At 41.1% G+C, this 17,031-nt stretch overlaps 1 protein-coding gene across 3 annotated transcripts in view; it reads left to right on the top strand.

Annotated features, from left to right (window-relative positions):
- PKHD1L1 (PKHD1 like 1) overlaps positions 1-17,031 on the top strand; it is a 195,482-nt gene that overhangs the window by 84,790 nt on the left and 93,661 nt on the right. For all 3 annotated transcript variants that reach the window (XM_066578545.1, XM_066578543.1, XM_066578544.1), the window contains exons 29-34: positions 838-957; positions 8,354-8,515; positions 10,127-10,248; positions 11,709-12,034; positions 13,277-13,419; positions 15,017-15,121. In XM_066578545.1, coding sequence (XP_066434642.1) covers positions 838-957; positions 8,354-8,515; positions 10,127-10,248; positions 11,709-12,034; positions 13,277-13,419; positions 15,017-15,121 — 978 coding nt within the window. The remainder of the gene's footprint in view (positions 1-837; positions 958-8,353; positions 8,516-10,126; positions 10,249-11,708; positions 12,035-13,276; positions 13,420-15,016; positions 15,122-17,031) is intronic.

The raw sequence follows: 17,031 nt of genomic DNA, 5'->3' as shown, positions 1-17,031 counted from the left end.
TAATCAGCTGATTTGGCAGGGATTCATTTAAGGCTACTTTCACATAGTATGTTTTCATCCAGCGCAGGTTTTGTCTTGGTATGCTCTCCTTTGTGCCAAAAATTGCTTGGGGATTAAAACCGGGATGAAACCATAGGGTTTAATGTGTGAAACATAGACCATTTAGATTTCCAGTTCACCAGGTTTCCATCCCTGTCAGTCTTTTTAGTTATATAGAAAAGTACTGTGGATCACACTTTTCTATTTAGCTAAAAAGAATGAAGGGGACGGAAACCTGGTGAAACGGAAACCAAAGTGGTCTCTGTGTCGCATATTAAACCCTATGGTTACTCCTGGTTAAGTCAAGGCTTCCACCCTTAGGCCTTCTACCCACTAGGATTTTTTTTAACGCTGCGATATTGCTGCATTTTTTTTAATGGGACTTTCGAATGTTAAAATCCATCGCACAAAAATCGCAAGTTTGTGCTTTTGCAACTGTTAAAAAAAACGCAAGTGGGTAGTAGCCCTGAGGCAGTTTTCTGCATAAAAGATGGAAACCTCAAAGAGGGGAGAAGAGGTGCAGAAGCAAAGGCATTGTGTGAGTAGAGCCTAATGTGTATGGCCAGCTCAACAGCCTGGCTCTCATGGGGTAATTTCCATTTTTGCTATCTTCTTCCTGTACTGTAATTCACAATCAGTATAGGACCAGGCAAACTTTTGCATAGATATTCCATGTTACATGCAGAAACAGCCCAAATGTGGACTCTTGTGATTTGTTGTTCAGAAGTACAGCTCTTCTTTAAGGGAGGCTCATTAGAACTATAAGGAACATTATGTTAATGACAACTATTTTTGCAGATGTCAGTGGAAAAGATCAGTTGTTGATAATAAAAGGGACCAGGTTTTCTAACAGTACCGCCAATGATACAACTTATGTGATGATTGGAAACCTCACTTGCACCATTGTTGCCCTGTCTGGTAAGTAAATCCCCACAAAATAATGTAAAATAAATTACACTAAATGAGATGTCTGAAAGAAACCCTGGTTCATATACCCTAACAGATACATTAATGTCAGAGTGGAGTCCTGCTTGTAGGTTCCCGTCAGCCACCATGGAGAATCACCAAGTAAAAGCAGGACCACCTCTAGAGAACCTGACCTGGCAATGTATTATATCCCCAATTCCAAAAAATGTTGGGATGCTTTGTAAAATGTAAAAAAATGGAAAGCAAAAAAAAAACACAATGATTTGTAAATCTCATATAACCATATTTTATTCACAATAGAACATAGAACATATCAGAAGGTAAGGCCTCATGTCCACGGGGAAAATCAGGCCCGCTACGGATTCTACATGTAGAATCTGCAGCGGGTCCCTCCTGCCCCGCGGACATGAGCGCTGAAAATAGGAATTTAAAAGAATTTACTCATCTGGAGCGAGCGGGGAAAGTCTTCTCTTCCTCACCGCCGGATCTTCTTTTTCGGCCGGCGGATGAACTCGTCACGCCGGCGGCACGTCGCCGACGTGCCGCGCGCATGCGCCGGGCACATCCGTCGAGCCGAAGCAAGAAAGATCCGGCCGTGAGGAAGAGAAGACCTTCCCCGCCCGCTCCGGATGAGTAAATTCTTTTAAATTCCTATTTTAGGTCTCCCGTGGATCCGGACGGCTTCCATAGGCTTCAATAGAAGCCCGCGGGAGCCGTCCCCGCGGGAGACCCGCACGAAAATGGAGCATGGTCCGGATTTTTTCATGCTCCATTTTTTTTTAAATCACTTTTATTGACCATCCGCGGGTATTTATCTACCCCGCGGGTGGTCAATGCATCCCTATGGGGTGCGGATCCGTGGGCAGGAGAAGAGTTAAAATCTGCTGCGGATTTTAATTCTTCTTTTGCCCATGGACATGAGCCCTAAAAGTGAAACTTTTTTACATTTCATTAAAAACAAAAAACTCATTTAGAAATTGATGGCAGCAACACATCTCAAAAAAAGTTGGGACAGGAGTAACAAAAGGCTGGAAAAGTAAGTGCTACTTACAAAAAAAAACAGCTGGAGTGTTACTTTTCTACTAAGTCACATAATTGTGTATAAAAATAGCATGCTAGAAAGGCAGAGTCTATCAGAAGGAAAGACGATCATAGGTTCAACATTCTGTGAAAAAACTCGTCTGAAAATTGTGGAACATTTTCAGAAAAATGTTTCTCAAAGTTAAATTACGAAGACTTATTCCACCATCTACAGTACACATAATATCATCAAAAGATTCAGAGGATCTGGAGAAATTCATGTGCACAGTCATCACTGCGTTTAAAAACGGGTATGATTCTGTCTGCATTGGCTCAGGAATACTTCCAGAAATCATTATCTGTGAACACAGTTTACTATACAATTCCAATGCAAGTTAAAACTGTATCATGCAAAGAAGAGACCATATATCAACACATTTCAGAAACGTACCGTAAGTATCTTCTCTAGGCCAAAGCTCATTTAAAATAGACTGAGGCAAAATGAAAAACTTTTCAGTGGTAGGATGAATCAAAATTTGCAATTCTTTGGGGCGTGGCTTGGCTGCCACGAGGGATGGCTGCCTGTTCATGGAGTTCTTGATCCACCAGGGTTCTAAGGCAACTTTTAAAATATTGGCTGAAGTCTTCAGGATTGGAGGAGAATGTTGGTATTATAATAATCCAAAAAGTATTGTTAAAGGGCATAAAAGCCATCAAAATGGGTGTTTATGTGGGAAAATGTTAAACAATTTTCTCCAGATATTTTTTGTGCACAAGAGACCCCCTACTCTTAGGAGATTCTCTTCAAATCAAACACTATAATATTTCAGTCCCATTTTACTACCAAGTCGAGAGGTGTTTTGTTTGCATTTAAAAATTCTGGGGCTTTTCAACCTATACAGGAAATTATAGAACCATAAGGTAAATACGACATAGTAGTTTGTTCTATAAATAATCCTATATATACACTAACCTTATCTATGCCCCAAACAAAAAACAAAGGTACTTTATTCATAGCATTCTGTGTATACTCTCAAAGTGTAAACAAGGTAAACTGAATTTATTATAGCTTTGGGGGTTTTATGTTTCAAAAGAATTTATTGAGATTTAACTAGCAAGATGGCAACACTCTGCCACAAAGACCCCACGCAGGGGGAGGAGCTATCTGTAGAGATTGTAATGCAATATCAGATGTGGACATGGACACCACATCTAGTTCTCACAGTCAAGCTAATTTGGTGGAAAGAAGAGCTCTTTGATATACGGAGAGCTATGCACAGCTCTGAAAGTGACTGCTCATTTTATTCCCAAGTTCATAACAGCTATTCGTGCACAGACGTGCTTATAATGGCTAGAAATGTACTTTCTCTTCCCCAAAAAACAACTATTGAAGCGATATACATGGTCAGACCATGCAGCCACTGGTGTAACTGTAGAGGATGCGGCTGCACCCAGGCCCATCCTTTCCATACAGAGAGCCCAGTACTATGAATAAAGCATTATAGTTGGGAGCCCTGTTAAAGATTTTGCATTGGGGCCCAGAAGCTTCAAGTTATGCCACTGCATGCAGCAATATCTCTAATGTTAGCAGAACATTTTAATCAAACACCAACATACATTTGGCAAAGCAATGATTTTTTGTTAATACAGGTTCGTCACAAGGCTAACTTGGAGAGACCTGAAAGAATATGTTGCTTTCCATGGCTCTTTAGACATGAATCCTCATATATTGTGGAATGCCCATATGGTGTACATAAGAGGCTTGTTTATTAGTATTGCCACTTTGTAAAAAAAAACAGACCAGATCTTTAAGTGATTTATTAGATAAAATTAAGACTCTTGAATCACAACATAACAAGCCTGGGAAACTTTTAGCCTCCCATCTTAAAGCACAACATATCAAATTAAAGGGGTTGTCCCGCGAAACAAAGTGGGGGTATACACTTCTGTATGGCCATATTAATGCACTTTGTAATGTACATCGTGCATTAATTATGAGCCATACAGAAGTTATTCACTTACCTGTTCCGTTGCTAGCGTCCCCGTCTCCATGGTGCCGTCTAATCTTCAGCGTCTAATCGCCCGATTAGACGCGCTTGCGCAGTGCGGTCTTCTCCGTTTTGAATGGGGCTGGTCGTGCTGGAGAGCTGCCCTCGTAGCTCCGCCCCATCACGTGTGCCGATTCCAGCCAATCAGGAGGCTGGAATCGGCAATGGACCGCACAGAAGACCTGCGGTCCACCGAGGGTGAAGATCCCGGCGGCCATCTTCACAAGGTAAGTCAGAAGTCGCCGGAGCGCGGGGATTCGGGTAAGTACTGGACGGTTTGTTTTTTTTATGCCTGCATCGGGTTTGTCTCGCGCCGAACCCCCCGGCTATTGAAAAAAAAAAAAACTTTTCGCCGCGGGACAACCCCTTTAAGGATTCCATCTGAAAGATCGGAATAATACAGGAAAACTCAATAAACAACACAGATATCGCTAATCGTTTTGGAGGTTACTATTCAAGGTTGTGCAATTTAAAAGATGACCCTTTCACATTCGTAAGTGAGGCACAATCGGTTCAACAATTTATACAAAAGATTTACCTTTCCACACGCAATAAAAATTAGAAAGACACCCTTGACGAGCCAATCACGGTTGCTGAAGTTCTTAAACGTCCAAATCCCTACCAGTAGTGAAATCACCAGGCCCAGACAGACTTACTAATGCTTATTGTACAACATTTGGAGATATTTAATCTCCATACATGTCTAAAGCATTTCAATTGCCAATAATAAAAGGTTCTCTTCCCAAAGAAAATCAACAGGCTTTAATAGTCCCTTTCCCCAAGCCAGGGAAAACCCAGATGTTCTCCCAAAACGTTTGTCCTATTTCACTACTAAATTTTGACATTAAAATTTACGCAAAATTATTAGTTTCTAGATTTCCTTCTATTTTACCAGTCTTGATTCAGAAGGGCCAAATAGGATTTGTAAATGGTAGACAAGCCCCAGATAATACCAGAGGGGTTTTAAATCTTGTACATTATATTGAAATGACTAAGGTTCCTGTAGTTTTCTTGGCCTCTGATGCTGAGAAAGCGTTTGATTGTATAAATTGGGCATATGCCTTCACAGTTTTAGAAAAAAATGGGCTTTGGTAGCCAATACCTGAAATCTGTATTTACTTTATACTCTAACCTTTCGGCAAAGGTCTTCATAAATGGGGCCTTTTCAGATGAATTCAACAGTACAAACGGTGCTAGGCAAGGGTGTCCTTTGTCCTCGTTAATATTTATATTACTTAGGAACTGTTGGCCCGGGCCTTAGGGAAATCACCTCAATTACAGGTAACTGGAGATTGCTTTTACTTAATATTTCTATATGCTGATATTATCTTGATAACAGATCCAGTATCTTCTTCTTCTCTAGACAATATCCTACGAGTAGTAAGGGAATTCAGCCAAATCTTTTACTACAAAGTTAATACTAAAACAATCACAAATCCAACCTATGAATATCTCAGATGACTTATTGAACTATTTACAATATAAATACAGCAGGAAATAAATCGGGGCACGTTCTATTTGCCGTGGATTTACGCAGCGAGAGGTCTACATTAACATAGCATTAATGGAGACCGCGATCACCAGCAGGCACTTTTTGTTTTTAATCGCGGTACTCCCGTGGTGTAAACCTCCCGTAGGTGGGAGGTCTAGGCCTTACAGATATTATTATGTAGCCACACATATCTCTCAAATAGCAACTTGGTGGAGATCTGAAACCCAGAAACACTGGATCCATACTGAACAACAGCTGGCTGTTTCTGTCTCCACTAAATTCTTTTTGGTGATATCTTTATGGGAAATGCCATTGCCTTCTTCCATTTCCCTGTTGACTTGTATGTCTTTAAAAATCTAGAAATTATTTCATAGCCTTGCAAGAGCCCAGAGCACACTCCTAACAGATTATATCCATCTTGAGGTACTTCAATATGGTATTCCTTACTTGAACTTATAAACATGGCATTTGCAGGGTATGTCTAATCTTACACAAATCACACATGGAGAATCCCTTGTCCCATTTGAACAAATTCGATCCAAATACTCATTGAACTCGCAGGAAATGTCTAAGTATATGCAAATACAACATTTTTAAATTCACATTAACGCACATAATTGAAAGGCAACCTGAACATATTCCATATTTTCACAAAAGGTACCAGCAGACTGACACCTATATATACTTTAGCCCCTTAAGGAAAATGGCTCTTTTTAGGCATAAGGACGCAACGATTTTCATCTCCATTTTTCAAAAGCCATAAACTTTTTATTTTTCTGCCAACACGGCCGTATAAAGGCTTGTTTTTTGTGTGGTGAACTGTAATTTTTATTGGTGCCATTTTTGGGTGCATAAACTTTATTGTAAAACTTTTATTAATTTTTTTTTTTTATGATCGCAGGGAGAGAAAACACATAAAATCTGCCATTGTTTTTTGGGGGTTAATTATGCAGCCTAAATGACACAAATTTTTTTCTGCAGGTCGGTATGATTGCAACAATACCAAAATTATTACATTTTCTTAAGGTTTTTCCACTTTTCCGCAATAAAAACCCTTTTTTTAAAAAAAATTATTTGTTTTTCTAAATCGCTGCATTCAAAGTCCTATAACTTTTTTATTTTTCTATGGACGGAGCTCTGTATTTGTCCTTAGCTAGTATGCTCGCTCATCTCTAGTCCCAACGGTTTGGAATCATACATGGTCACCCATTTCTTTTAAGCTACAGCATGTAATACTACATTCTCCCTGTAGTTGATGCCATGTGCACGATGTTTTTAGAAGCCGAACACCCTGTAATTAACCCTTTCCAATCCAAATTGTATCCTGCTTTTTCTAGGGGGCTTACTCTTTTTCTGCTATTATACAACGGCGCTATATGCTGGCTAAAGCCAGTACTGCATAAGGTGACATGTTGGATAGGCTCCAACAGCAGAGAGGCTGGCAATATACAGTAAGAGAACCCCGACGGACGTCTTCCAACATCGGAGCTGTACAGCCTTAAATCATAATGTCTTCAGAGGTCAAACAGTGGATTGGAAAGGGTTAACTGATTGCCAGGTCAGCTTTCTTTTAGAAATAAATAATGAGGTTGTCATGTGGAGATGACCCTTTTAATGATATTTGCATATAAAGTACTGTGCACATGTTTTAGGCAGGTATGGAGAAATGCTGCAGAGTAAGACTGTTAATACTTTTATTTATTGTCAATGAACAAAAGAGAAATCTAAATCAGATCAATATTTGGTGTGACCGCCCTTTGCCTTGAAAACAGCATCAATTCCTCTAGGAACACGTGAACACAGATTTTGAAGGAATCAATTTGGAGCCAATCAGACGCCTCCCTGATAGTATTACATGATGGATATGTATCTGCCTGTATTTCTCAGCACTGAGGACACCATTTATTCTGACCAAATCCCCAACTCAGTTTGCTGAAATACAGCCCCAAACTTGTGAGAAACCTCCATCGTGCTTCACTGTTATTATTGTACCGCTCTCCACCATGCTTCACTCATTATTGTACCGCTCTCCACTGCGCTTCACTGTTGCCTGCAGACACTCATTATTGTACTGCTCTCCAATATGCTTTACTGCTGCCTGAAGACACTCATTATTGTACCGCTCTGCACAATGCTTCACTGTTGCCTGCAGACACTCATTATTGTACCGCTCTGCACAATGCTTCACTGTTGCCTGCAGACACTCATTATTGTACCGCTCTGCAACATGCTTCACTGTTGCCTGCAGACACTCATTATTGTACTGCTCTGCACCATGCTTCACTGTTGCCTGCAGACACTCATTACTGTACTGCTCTGCACCATGCTTCACTGTTGCCTGCAGACACTCATTATTGTACCGCTCTGCACCATGCTTCACTGTTGCCTGCAGACACTCATTAGTGTACCGCTCTGCACCATGCTTCACTGTTGCCTGCAGACACTCATTATTGTACCACTCCAGCCAAATATTTCACATTTTGACTCAACAATCCAGAGCACGTGCTACCATTTTTCTGCACCCCTACGTTTTTGTGCATAGTTGAGTCGCTTTGCCTTGTTTCTATGTCGAAGGTTTCACTTTTTGACTGAAATTCTTCCATGAAGATCACTTCTGGCCAGACGTCTCTGAACAGTAGATGGGTGTACCTGGGTCTCACTAGTTTCTGCCAGTCCTGAGCTGATGGCACTGCTGATTTTGAAGAGAAGTAAGCATTTTTCCACACCTGTCTACAACCTTTGCACAGTACTGTAGATTATCATGTATCATATTTATTAATTAAGATAACTCATTTTGCTCTTACTTTTGTATACATTTTACATATAGATAATGAGATCCGATGTCGGGCTCAGAAAGCAAGTGCTGGAACATTCCTGATCCGTGTGCACATTGCTGGACTTGGATTTGCAGAATCACATGGAGGAAACCTGACGTTTACTCATCAGACCACTGTCACCACAATCACACCATCATCAGGAAGCCCTGCAGGTATTTAAGTAAATACATTGTTCTTTGGTTTATACAACCCCTTTTTATATGCCATATTAGGATAGGCTTAGCTAACATGGGTTACTAAAGACATGATCCCCCTATACTAACTAGAGCTGTGTGACTCCACGCTATCAAGGACACCAGTTTCTATCAAAACTATCTATTGCTAGTGACATTGCAAGGAGAGGGAATGTTGAGAAAGCAGCTCTCCGGCTGGTCGACGATTTCCATAAATGAACTCCTACCAGTGTTATCCTATTCCATATTGAAAAATAAATTGATATCATAGAATGGTAGAGTTGGAAGGGACCTCCAGGGTCATCGAGTCCAACCCCCTGCTCAGTGCAGGATCACTAAATCATCCCAGACAGATATTTGTACAGCCTTTGTTTGAACACTTCCGTTGAAGGAGAACTCACCACCTCCTGTGGTAACCTGTTAAGATAGAATTGTTCTTTAAAAGAGTAGCACCAGGATTATAAGTTTCCACAGGATTGCTTATAACTTTGATTGCTGAGAGTCTGAGATCCCCAACCATTCACAAGAACAGGCACCCGTGCCCCCTGTCCTCTTCAATGTGTACTTAAAAGGGCTGTCCTGGTACAGCCCCTTTAAGGTAGATATGGTTCAAGATTAGAAAAAAAAACATGCCAAAAAGGAAGGGGCCTGTGTCAAACTCTCTTCCTTACTGTAAGAAGGTGTCTGAATGGAGCATCAGTCGAACATGTGCAGGGTCGCTCCATTCATTCCAATGGGGTTGATGGAAATAGCCTACTACAAATGAGGAGGAGACTGAATGGAGCACTGGTGCAAGTGGGACTGCTGGAGATAGCCGAGCAGCAAGCACTTAAGTGTTTCCGTCAGTCACATTGAAATGAATGGATCGACAATCACACATGCTTCGCCCGCACCTCATTCATTTTGACATCTCTGTGGTAGGTGAAGCAACCTACTACAGTGGAGAGGAATAACTGGATGGGGGATAACTGGGTAGGAAAGGAAAGGGGGAGGGACTTGTTGTTTGTATAGCGCCAACTTATTCCGCAGCGCTTTCAGGTAATTTGTGGGTCGTGAGTGAGAGCTTAGGGCTGCATACTGCTGTCCTAATACTCTGCGCCTCACGAGGCCCGTAAGGGGATAACTTATGATCCTGTACAGTCCCTTTAAGGTAGGTGTGGTACAAGATTAGAAAAAAAAAAACATCCAAAGAAGGGGGGAGTCCTGTGTCCAACTCTCTTCCTCACTGTGAGAAGGTGCCTGAATGGAGCAGCAGTTGAGCATGTGCAGGGTCGCTCCATTAATTTCAATGGGGTTGATGGAAATAGCCGACTACAAGTGCTTAGCCATTTCCGGTAGTCCCGTGAATAGAGTGGTACCCCACATTCTCAGCCACTGCTCGATTCAATCTCCCCTTCACTGGGGTGCAGTGAGGAGGAGAGGGGAACACAGGAACGCAGTTCTTGGGATTGATTGGAGTCTCAGTGGTGAGACCCCCACCAATCAGACTTTTATCACCTACCCTGTATTGGGTTTTGTACGAGACTTCCTTCTCCTTTCTGTTTAGTCCTTCTTCTCAGCATTATCACTGACAATCTCATTTTCTTCTAGGAGGCACACTAGTAACAATTCATGGCTCTGGATTTAGTATGGACTCTGTGGTAGAACTTGGTGGCAGTGGATGTTCTGTGGTCTTTGCCAATCTGAGTATGATTAAGTGCCGCACCGATGCAGTAAGTCCATGTAACAATACTGCATCAATTTGTTTTTGTAGTTATTTGCTAAATACAGGCGATGTTCTTGTTCTTTTTTAAGGGGTTTGATCTTTAATTTGTTGCTCATTTTCTAATTACATACAGTATTGTACAAAAGCTTGGATGCCCCTCGTGAAATCACATTGCACAAATGTCTCATTTAAAGAGTAACTAAACTTTCACAAAACTTTGGACGTGTCACAGAGACCTCCACTGATTGGAACTTCTAACATGTCTCTATGACATGTCTAAAGCTTTGTAAAAGTGCTGTTACTCTTTAACCCCTTCCCGACACGCAATACATGTACAGTGTACTGGGCCAGTAGTACTGCATAATGCCATGCATGTACGGCTCTGATTACCAGGGGGTTGTACTGTCAATGAAGAACTGACAATAACTGATAATACACTGTACTACATAAACAATCAAAAGGTCGCATATGCCCTTGTGGGATGAACAAATGTGGTAAAAAAAAGAGATATAATAAAAAAAGTTTTCATATGCAAACCCTGCCCCCCCCCCCCCCCCGACACTATATAAATCAGCAAAAGCTTCATTTTTCCAATAAACCGCTAATAATGGAAAAATGCAAATAAAAAGTTAAAAAATTGTATTGATACATCCATAAGGATCGATACTATAAAATTATTATGTTATATATCCCATATGGCAAATGCCCTTAAAGGAAGAGAAAAAACTGCCAAAATCGCAGATTTTGATCATCCTGACTCACAAAAAATAAATAAAAAGTGATGAAAAAGTCTTCTGTATCCCATAATGGTATAGATGAAAATGTCAACTCCTCCCACAAAAATCAAGTCACCTGTAGATGAAATAATAAAAAATTTCTGACTCATTTCTTTATTTTACTCTTCATGGTCATGTATTTTTTCTTGAGTCCTAGAAAACCCCTGTATCTTCTCTACCTTTACAATTGTAGTATACTGAAATGCATAAAGCCAACTCCAAATCAAAGATCAGAGCATGGCCATGTATGACCATGTGTACACACTGAAGAATTAGAGGAAAGTCCTGTTCATCCAAAGTCTGAAAAAAACCCAAAAAACGTTAATAATTAATTAAAAAAAATATTGGAAATATAACCACAACACTGGTACTTCCCTGATGTGGTTCTGGCATCGGCAGTGCCCTTAGTCGTATTAATGCTATGTGTCTTTGCTACGACTAAGGGTGCTGAACGGCGCCGGAAGCATGGTAGCAAAGCAGCAGTGTTGTAGTTTTTTTGGATGAGCCTGACGTTCCTACAGTTCTACAAACAGAGGACCTCTTCTAGTGTGTGGAAAAGCTTTTCATGTGATACAATCTCTTTAAACCACCACTGAACCCTACAGTTATATGCTTTCTGTTCGGTAGAGCTATAGGGGGTATACTAGACACCTGTTGGGCGAAATGCAAATGCTAAAGTGCTTTATTTCAGGCATCAGAAGGCTCCACCAGTCTCAATGTTTTCACGAATGGGCTCCATGGGACCTTACAAAATGCCTTCAGTTTTACATCTTCCCTGGCACCAACCATCACTGCAATCAACCCAACTACCAGCAGTGTTTTGGGTAACGGCACCCTCAGCATTTCGGGCTTTAACTTCCAAAATCAGTCCGTTGACAATGCTGTTTTTCTTGAGAATCAACCGTGTAAGCTTTTGACATGGACTCCAACCAATATAACTTGTCTTCTGCCTGCAAATCCTCCCGGCAAGTACAACATCCTGGTACAAGTTGGAAACTGGGGATTTGCAATATCCAGGTATTTATGATTTATTTATTATTTAATGTCAGTTTTGCAATATGGCAGTCAATAGGAGTACTTTATCATGTTGAATGTGGCCGTTTTCTAGTGTAAAGAGGTCACAAACTTTTACGGAAACGACATTTATGCAAAAGTTTGCAACTATTTTCATTTTTCTGCCACCTTTTTTATAAGAGGTTTGCGGTAAGAGGCGGGGCCTGTCACTGCCCACAGATTTACTATACAGTAATTTACACCAGAGGTTGGTGGAAATTATGGCGGAAATGTATTGTGGCTTCTTATAACCTCCAAGTTGTACTCCCATGGGTCCATAATGTACCTCTACCATGTATGCCTCCGATTTTACATATGAATATTTATGGGGGAAAATGAATTACCATTGGATGCCCTATTCTGGAAATATTGTTCTTATTCTAGAGCATCCCATGCCGGCATACTGTGTGCCTACGGCTCCATTGTACTGTACATGCGCGGCTATAGAGCCACTGTACAAATAGCTCTGCCATGTGCAAGGGGATATAGGTAGCAAAGAGCCCCCTTCTTCTGATACAAGAAATGCCATGCATGCAAGTTTATCAGTGCTTTAAGTAATGGGGTTGAGGTCACAACTACTTTTCAGGCCTCCTTAAAGGGGTTGTCCAGGATTTTACTATTGCTGTGCTATCCTAAGGATAGGCCATCAATAGTTGATCATCAGGGGTCCACTGCCTGGAATCCCTGCCAAACAGCTGATCTCTGTCAGTAGACATTGCAACTCCCCGGTTTGGTACGTAGATACAACGCCCATTGAACTCAGTGGGAGCTGTGCCTGTAGTACCAAACTGGGCTGCTGTCATACAGACAGTGCTATCAGCTTCCAGCTGTGTCCACACTGACATTGGGCCCAAGAATCATCTGGTCAGCTGGGTTCCTGAGCGATGGACTCTGCTGATCAACTATTGATGACCTATCCTCAAAAATAGTCCCAGACAACCCCTTTAATGGAAAAAGATTGTCACCCTGACAGCACGGAATTCGTAAGTTTTCCATGCATAACCTCTGGGCAAACTGCTTTCCTCACAAATACTGGTAATTGATATCTTAATCCACTACTAATGAAGCAGCAGAAATAGTGCCACCCCTGTCCACGGGCCACCTTCGGTATTTCAACTCCTTCTTCTTCAATATACAAGTGTAAATGTGATATATGAAGATTTACAGTGCTACATATAAATACATGATTAGTGGACTCTGTTGCAGCATGAACCATGGACCAGCAGTTGAATATATTCTGGAAGTAAACAGCATTTCCCCGCAGTACGGATCCCTGTATGGAGGTTCTCGGGTGACACTGACGGGATCTGGGTTCAGTCTCGTCTCAAATGACAACCAAGTACAAATAGGTACAAATCATTGTATGAGATGCATGATTCTGTCCGAAATTCAGTAGCTTCTAATGTCCAACCAATTTTTCATTTTCTTTTTGTCATCGTATTCCAGGAGCCATAACTTTTTATTTTTTTCTGTCAACATGGTCATATGAAGGCGTGTTCATGCGAGACAAGTTATATTTACTAATGGCATCATTTCTGAATACGTACAATGTATTGTATAACTTTTAGTCATTTTTGGGAGGTGAATCGGGGTGGGGGGAGGGGAATTCCCCCATTGTTTTCTTTCTTTTATTTTAGAGCGTTCAGCATGCAGAATAATTAATGTGATAACATTACTGTCTGGTCGGCACAATTCCAGTGAAATCATATAGAAAGTTTATACAGTTTTTTTTATGTTTTGCAATTTTTGTACACTAAAACACTTATTATTTTAGATTTGTTTTTGTGCCACTGCATTCCAAGAGCAATAGCATTTTCAGTTTTCCACTGATGGAGCTCTGTCAGGGCGTTTTAATGCAGAATGAGCTCTAATCTTCATTTAACCCATTTTTGAGAACATATAACTTTTTGAGCACTTTTTATTGTTTTTTTTTCGAGAGGAAATATTAATAAAATCTGCAATTCTGGCATGTCTTTTATTGTGCAGTGTTTACTATGCAGTGTAACTAATAAGCTAAATTACTGTTGTGGGTCACTACGATTATGATGATACCAAATGTACATGTTCTCCTTACATCTTGCTACTTTTCCACACTTTTTTCTAACAAATTTTTTTTTTTGGCATCCTTGTATTTTTTTTTACCATCAGCGGTGCTGCTTAAGATTTTTTTTGTTGGACAAATTGTACTTTGGTGATCCATGTGACTTTTTAATCACTATTTTTGCCCGTTTTTTTTTTTTTTTGCTTTAACGGCAGGTTAAATAATGTATCAACCTTTTCTGTGGGTCATTATCAATGCGACAATACTGAATTTGTGATGATTTTTTTTTACGTTGTGAGGGGAGAAAGGGGGAGTTTTACTATTTTTTTAAAAAACAATTTTGTACACTTTTTTTCACTTTCTATATTTGTCCCATCGCGGGAATTGAATGACAGTAAGATTGAGCTTTGTAGTATAATAATAAACTTAATAATAAACTAGCAGTGTATTATATTGGTCTATGAGGCTTAGCCGGAGCCCCCTCCCTCTGTAAGCCTTCACGTTGACTGCGACATGCAAAGAGTTAAACAGCAGGGATTGGCATTTTCTCTGGTCCCTGCTGTTAAAAAAGGTGCTGGTCTGTCACTACACAGCTGGGTCCCCATTCCTACCAGAACTGGAGACCCATGGCAATATTTCAATGCAGCGCCATAAAAGGGCACTGCATCAGAATAAAGCCCATTAGTGACTACTGTAGAAAGGCGTATAGGCAGTCACTAAGGGGTTAATTATATCTGTTTCTGGGAAAGCTGGGTGACGTACAGCACAACCTATTTACAGCTCCCACCAAGCCTTCTCAGACTTCTGAACTGCCAGTCGACCCAGTTTAGCAGCATTACTTCTTATAAAGAACATTTCACATTGTATAGATGAAGTATTATATTCCTATATGTATTGTGTTGCAGGTACCCTTCCATGTAACATCTCCGTTAGTTCAGCCAGTAAGCTGGTCTGTGTCATTCAAAGACCTGGAAGCGTATATACGGTAACAAATAATGGGAGAGATTCCGGTGAGTACAATATCCTGTAGGCGCATGCAAAACTTCTGCTGTAAACACAAAGTATGCCCCAATGCTTCCACGTTGGCATTATGGCACTAATTTATTAAGATTGACGGTTCATAATCCAATCTTGAAGGGAATTTATCAACCCTGCGGAGCATCTAAAACCGTTCACAGCGATACAACACTGTAGTGGAGCTGGTCCCAAAACCTATATGGTTATGGCTCCTGAAGAAGTTATACCTTTAGAAATAGGGATTTAAAGTTCCCCGCACCGCATGCTAATGCTTGCCAGCCACTCTATTGTTGCCATTCTCTATTAGCCAGAATATGTCCCATAACACGCCTCTACACTAAGCTCCACCCCCTTTGGGGGGAAATTGACAAGTGCAGTGTCAAAACGAAAAAAGTCACAAATCTTAGTCACAAAACATTCACTGAAGTTTGCTACTGTTTTCCGCCAGCAAGCTGGCCCAACTATCTTGCTAAATTCACTGTAGCTTTTGACTTAGTTGTGCCACCTCATTTGCAGACAGGCTGTGCAACTGTTACGTGGGAGGGCGGCTTTACACAGGACAACTACGGTAACCTCTGAAAAGTTGACTAAAATAATTGCTAAACTGTACGAACGACTGTTGTTTGTACACTCTCACACAGAGCGATTGCACACTTCTTCAATTTTGCAATTGCTGAATGAATTGTCGGAAGCATTTACACAGACCGAAACATTGTTTGTCAACGAGTTACGGGACGTGGGGTTCTTTGTTGGGTGCATTTGAAATTCTGACCCCCATGCACACTTATTGGTTGCTGAGTCCACTGAACGAACATAAAGACGTGCAAATGAGTATTTTCTGCTCTTGTACAGAAGAGCATCGCCATAACTGTGTACAGTCTATTGGGGGTTGTTTTTTGCTATTGTCTTTGCCTGCATGTTTTTTTGTACTGATGTAGGTTATATGCGAACAGTCCTTAAGTGAACACTTGCTGTGGTCTCTCGCTGGACCAAAAGCAGCCAGAGACCACAGCAGTAAATGTTCTTTGAAGACCATCAGGGGCACTTATTATGTGTTTCGGGAACCAATGAGCGTTAAGTTGGAGGGCAGAATGTTCCAAAAAAGGAGGGAGCCAAACAGTATTCGGTAGGAGGCCCACACCAAACGAGAGCACACCTTCCTGCAAAGTTATTGGCTAGTTGCTTAAAGACAACAATCACATGTTTACACTAAACGATAATTACTCAACCAGGGACTTTTTTTAGGTGAGCTGAAACAATGCGACTAGTGGATAAATTCCACTCTTCACCTAGTTGGTAACCGTGTTTACACGGACCAACTGTGGCTTACATCTGCTCTGTCAAGCAACTATTTGGATAATAGTTGTCTCTTGTAAAGCCACCCATCAGCCTTCCTAACAACCATCGCTCAAGTGCTTTTACACAGGAGTGATAGGTGTTCAGTGAATGATGGCGGAGCAGCCAGAGATCTCTTCCAGCTGCCTACCTCCATTCACTGTGAACAGGCAGTCGTTTAAAGATGAGTGACTGCCTGTTTACACTGAGCAAGAACTCACTGACTAGTCGCTTCATTTCAGTGAGCTGAAACAAAGCAACTGGTGACTGCTAAGTGATTTCTCACTCAGTACCCTGTCACGTCTAGGGTTGCTATCTTTGTCACCATAAAATGTCGGCTGAGGTAAAAATGATCAGGGTTTGGGGGTGTATAATGTATAACAATGTATATTTTTACCTTCATTATTCCAGTGGCCCCGGCAGTAATTGTGACTCTTCTCTGTGGCTTAAAAGTAATAGTACCCCCCCTTAGTGGCCACAGTAGTTATATGGCCCCCTATAAGTGCCCTCCCCACCCCTCAACTACCTGCTGGGCAGCAACCCTGTCATCAAGCACTATTACTCTGAA

This window comes from Eleutherodactylus coqui, chromosome 9, assembly GCF_035609145.1.
Source record: "Eleutherodactylus coqui strain aEleCoq1 chromosome 9, aEleCoq1.hap1, whole genome shotgun sequence".
Classification (NCBI taxonomy): domain Eukaryota; kingdom Metazoa; phylum Chordata; class Amphibia; order Anura; family Eleutherodactylidae; genus Eleutherodactylus; species Eleutherodactylus coqui.
Note: the sequence above shows the minus strand (reverse complement) of the source record. Positions and strands in the feature narration are given on the sequence as shown.